General features: G+C 44.0%; 1 protein-coding gene across 1 annotated transcript; it reads left to right on the plus strand.

Annotated features, from left to right (window-relative positions):
- Window positions 1-665: 665 nt before the first annotated feature.
- Window positions 666-1480, plus strand: LOC119339817. The gene is made up of 2 exons (XM_037611720.1): window positions 666-713; window positions 832-1480. The coding sequence occupies exons 1-2, from the start codon at window positions 666-668 to the stop codon at window positions 1378-1380; spliced, it is 597 nt and encodes a 198-aa protein (XP_037467617.1). The 3' UTR covers window positions 1381-1480.
- The last annotated feature ends 472 nt before the right edge of the window (window positions 1481-1952 follow it).

The following is a 1952-nucleotide window of genomic DNA, read 5'->3' on the forward strand; positions in this document are numbered from 1 at the left end:
AGTCCCGGTTGGTACCACCAACCGGGACCAAAGGCCCCTGTGCTGCCGGCATCGGGGCCAAAGTTTAGTCCCACCTCGCTAGTTGAGAGGGGAGCGCAGTGGTTTATAAGCCCCACTGCCGCTCCCCTCTTGAACTCCTCTCAACTGCAGGCTTATGGGCCTACTTGCTACTGCTTTGCCCGATGGGCCTTCTGGGCCTTCTGCGGGCCTGAATCCTGGCCCAAATTAGGGATTCAAGTCGTATTCAGGCCGTGGGGGCCCAGTAGGGGGCACTTTTTTTGTTTTTTGTTTTCTTTACTTATTGTTGCTATTTTTATTTTTTTCCATTTTTTTGTTTTGTTTTCTGCATTATTTATTTTCTTTTGTTTTTTGCTTTATTTTTTAATTCCTTTTGCTTTTAGTTTTAGGAAAATTATAACACATCGGCCTTTTGTACATCCACCATGACACATCGGCCTCCTTTTGAGTAGGTACGCTGAACGTATGGGTCAAAAGAGACAAATCATAGATAATGTTCATACTAGTAGGCCAAGATGAGTAAATGCAACCATGGAATGTAATGGCATTTCATATATGTCTTAAATGCTCCAAAGGATGGAAAGGTTGACCGAGTCCAAAAGTTGGAGTCGAGTCTTAGCGGAGTCACTATGTTGCCAATTCCTGAGATGGGCACTAGTACAGGGGCACCTAAATACCCAAGTTATGCAAGATATGTGCCAAATATGAGCAGCTAATGAAAAAGTGATCAGCATCTGCGACAATAGCGTCACACCTGGGGCATGCTACAGAACACAGTTGATTTGTACTTATTTAATTTATGTATGTTTGTAGGAACAGTGGGTGGTTTGCAGGATCTTCCATAAGAGCACCGGACTAAAGAAGATGGTGACGCTGTCATATGACATGCCAATGTACACAGGAGCAGAACATCAACAGGGCTTTGTCGACTTAGATACATTGCCTCCTCTCATGGAATATGACATGTCGTCAACATGTGCGCATGCACCGCTGTTTCCTGGAGCTTCTTCGTACCAGTTGCACGATGTTGGGGCTGGCTCATCGATGATGGGCAGTGCGGCGCTTCCTATGATGAATTACCACTACATCAGGAATAACCACCACCACCAAATGATGGCCAACCCAACACTGCCTCTGCCGCTCTTCCAACACCAACAACAACATCAACAGATGGTGATGCATATGGGTGCAGATCAGGGTCTCATGGTCGAGGCTCAGCCTGAGAGTGGGTTGGCATCGATGCTGTCACAAGAGGACGTTGTGGCCGGGCTGAGGAACAACTACCCAGGGAACACCGCTGCCACAGTAGTTGGCGAGACCTCGTCGATGAACATGGGTATGGATGACATTTGGCGGAACTGATGATCAGATAACCCAAGACAACATATATATATGTGTGTGCGTGCATAAATTAATCATCCATAAGACGGTCGGTTGATATATGCCAACCCGTATATTGGTTTGTGCCCCATTTTTATTTGTTAGTGTGACCTTGAGAGAGTTTGCAATCATGGCATGGCTTGGCATGCCACTCTTGTGCTAGTTTTTCAATTCTGTATGTGTATTGGCTTGTATCTGCACTACCCACCGGGGTATACCTAGCTACATATGCATGTGTTGTAAATCTGTGTACATCATGCATCTTTTAAACCCATATAGAATAAGCTACTTTGTTTAATTATAATTTTTTCCATTAAATGAATTAATATCTGGGAATTTGATCACATGTGTGCATTGTATCTGAAAAGGAATTTTTGGCGCGCATCGACCTAGAGGGGATTTCCATCCACCACATAAACACTTATTTACACTTTGAAATGTGTTCTAATAAAATATTAACTTACTTCTAAATGTGTGCTAGTAATTTTATTCCACATCTAATCCAGGGCAAACATTTGTGGCAATGACCAAGGGAGCGACATGCTCTACACTAT

The sequence above is a fragment of the Triticum dicoccoides genome, chromosome 7B, assembly GCF_002162155.2.
Source record: "Triticum dicoccoides isolate Atlit2015 ecotype Zavitan chromosome 7B, WEW_v2.0, whole genome shotgun sequence".
Classification (NCBI taxonomy): domain Eukaryota; kingdom Viridiplantae; phylum Streptophyta; class Magnoliopsida; order Poales; family Poaceae; genus Triticum; species Triticum dicoccoides.